This window comes from Sceloporus undulatus, unplaced genomic scaffold (genome assembly GCF_019175285.1).
Source record: "Sceloporus undulatus isolate JIND9_A2432 ecotype Alabama unplaced genomic scaffold, SceUnd_v1.1 scaffold_16926, whole genome shotgun sequence".
Classification (NCBI taxonomy): Eukaryota; Metazoa; Chordata; class Lepidosauria; order Squamata; family Phrynosomatidae; genus Sceloporus; species Sceloporus undulatus.
The window spans coordinates 1-1,909 of NW_024819842.1; the positions used below are offsets into that span (position 1 = coordinate 1).

A 1,909-nucleotide genomic window follows, 5' to 3' on the forward strand; every position below is an offset into this window, starting at 1 on the left:
GGGGAAGAAAAACAGCACATCCACATCCACTAGTAGTCTTAATCCTAAAGCATTCCCTAACAGAGAATCATTTTCTTTTATAAATGGATATATTAATGAGATTATGCATAACAAATAAGATATAAATATCAATGCTTCTTCTTTACTAACTGTTCTTTTACATTTAGCTGAGGTCTGAATAGAATCATGTAGCATTTGGGGAAGAAGATGCAAGCTTGTAATGCAAAACTGGAAACCAAGATGGAGAAGACTTCCACAGTCACCATATTTGTCCCTTTGGTGCTCAGGTAACTTGGGACAAAGGAGACCCAAACACTGCAAAAGACCAACATGCTGAAGGTGATCAGCTTGGATTCATTGAAACTGTCAGGCAGCTTCCTGGCGAAGAAAGCAACTGTGAAGCTGATGAAAGCCAAGAGCCACATGTAACTCAGGACAAGGTAGAACATAGTCTCAGAGCCTTCATTGCATTGCAAGATGGTCTCAGTCGGCTGGGAGTGCATGTCAGCCTCTGGAAATGGCGGTGCGGTGATTAACCAAACAGCACAGATCAGAGTTTGAATAGCAGAACAGACGAAGATCACTGATGTTGCCAACTTCTTTCCAATCCATTTCCTCATCTTGTTCCCTGGCTTTGTGGCAATGAAAGCGAGCACTACAGTGATTGTTTTGGCCAACATGCAGGAAATAGCTATAGAAAAGACAACCCCAAAGACTGTTTGCCGGAGAAGGCAAGAAACCTTCCCTGGAGTGCCAAGGAAAAGAAAGGAGCAAAGAAAGCAGAGCAACAGAGAGACAAGCAGAATACAGGTAATGGTCCAGTTGTTGGCTTTGACAATGGGTGTTTCTTTGTATTGAATGAAAGTTCGTATTACCATAACTGTGATTAGTGAAAAGAAGACTGCAAAGGAAGTCAAAACTGCTCCTAGAGGTTCTGTGTAGGACAAATAAATGGCTCTTTTAGGAAGGCATTGGACTTGCTTCTCATTTGGATAGTGATCTTCTGGGCACTTTGCACATGCACTTGCATCTGAAACACATGGAAAAAGCTCTCAGTGTTTCCCAAAGCACAGCAAATATTCTTCAAATTTCATTTAGAAATCAATCTTGCTTAGATCTGAATGAACAAAATTTTGTTCTTTCTTCCATGTGAATATTTGATGTCTTTGCTATAAATAATTCCTTTTTGTTTCTAAATAAGGCCCATTACATACCAGCCCGGAAGGATGCCCTCATCACATGTGAGGGGCACCCTGCTTGAATGCCCCTCGTACGCAACGAGGGCATCCTCACTGCGTGGCACCAAATAGACGGCATGCGCATCAATGATGTCACTCCTGCGCAGGATCCAAACTGAGCTCCACAGGAGCGACGTGCTCGTGCCCCAGCAAGGTATTTGCAGTGACACAAAAAGGAGCAAGTTTTTAGCGGTACTTTTTTCACATAACAGTGCCACGCAATTTGGTTGCTGTGGCACTGCTACACAGCAACAAGAGGCAGCTCCCGGATGCCTCTTCTTGGTGCTCTGTACCACGCCTAAGTTATTATTTCATTTGCATGTGTATTTCAGACATTTTCCCCCCAATGATACATCTTTCAACTGCATATTTGAGCACAGAAAGGTACTGACACTAGAACTGGCTTTCTTCCTCATGCTCTATACCAGTGATTCCCAAGATGGGTAGGGGGTCTTGGGTGGTGGAAAGATCCAGGGGGAAGAGAGGAAAAGGGAGGTGGCAGGGCAGCCTTCAATCAAAGTAGAAGCATGAAAGAAAGACAAGGGAACCAGGGGACTTTAGGGCCATAGGGGGGAAGAGGAGTTCCAGCACTTGGTGGAAGGGGAGAAGCTGTGGCAAAAAAAGATCTTTCACATTTGGGACTCTGCCTAAGCTTTGGGAGTTGTGGTAAG

General features: G+C 44.0%; 1 protein-coding gene across 1 annotated transcript; it reads right to left on the reverse strand.

Annotated features, from left to right (window-relative positions):
• Nucleotides 1–263: 263 nt before the first annotated feature.
• LOC121918560 (vomeronasal type-2 receptor 26-like) lies at nucleotides 264–889 on the reverse strand (the record flags this gene model as incomplete). The annotated part of the gene is made up of 1 exon (XM_042444586.1): nucleotides 264–889. A coding segment is annotated over exon 1 (615 nt), but the record flags the coding sequence as incomplete, so codon positions are not given.
• Between the last annotated feature and the right edge of the window lie 1,020 nt (nucleotides 890–1,909).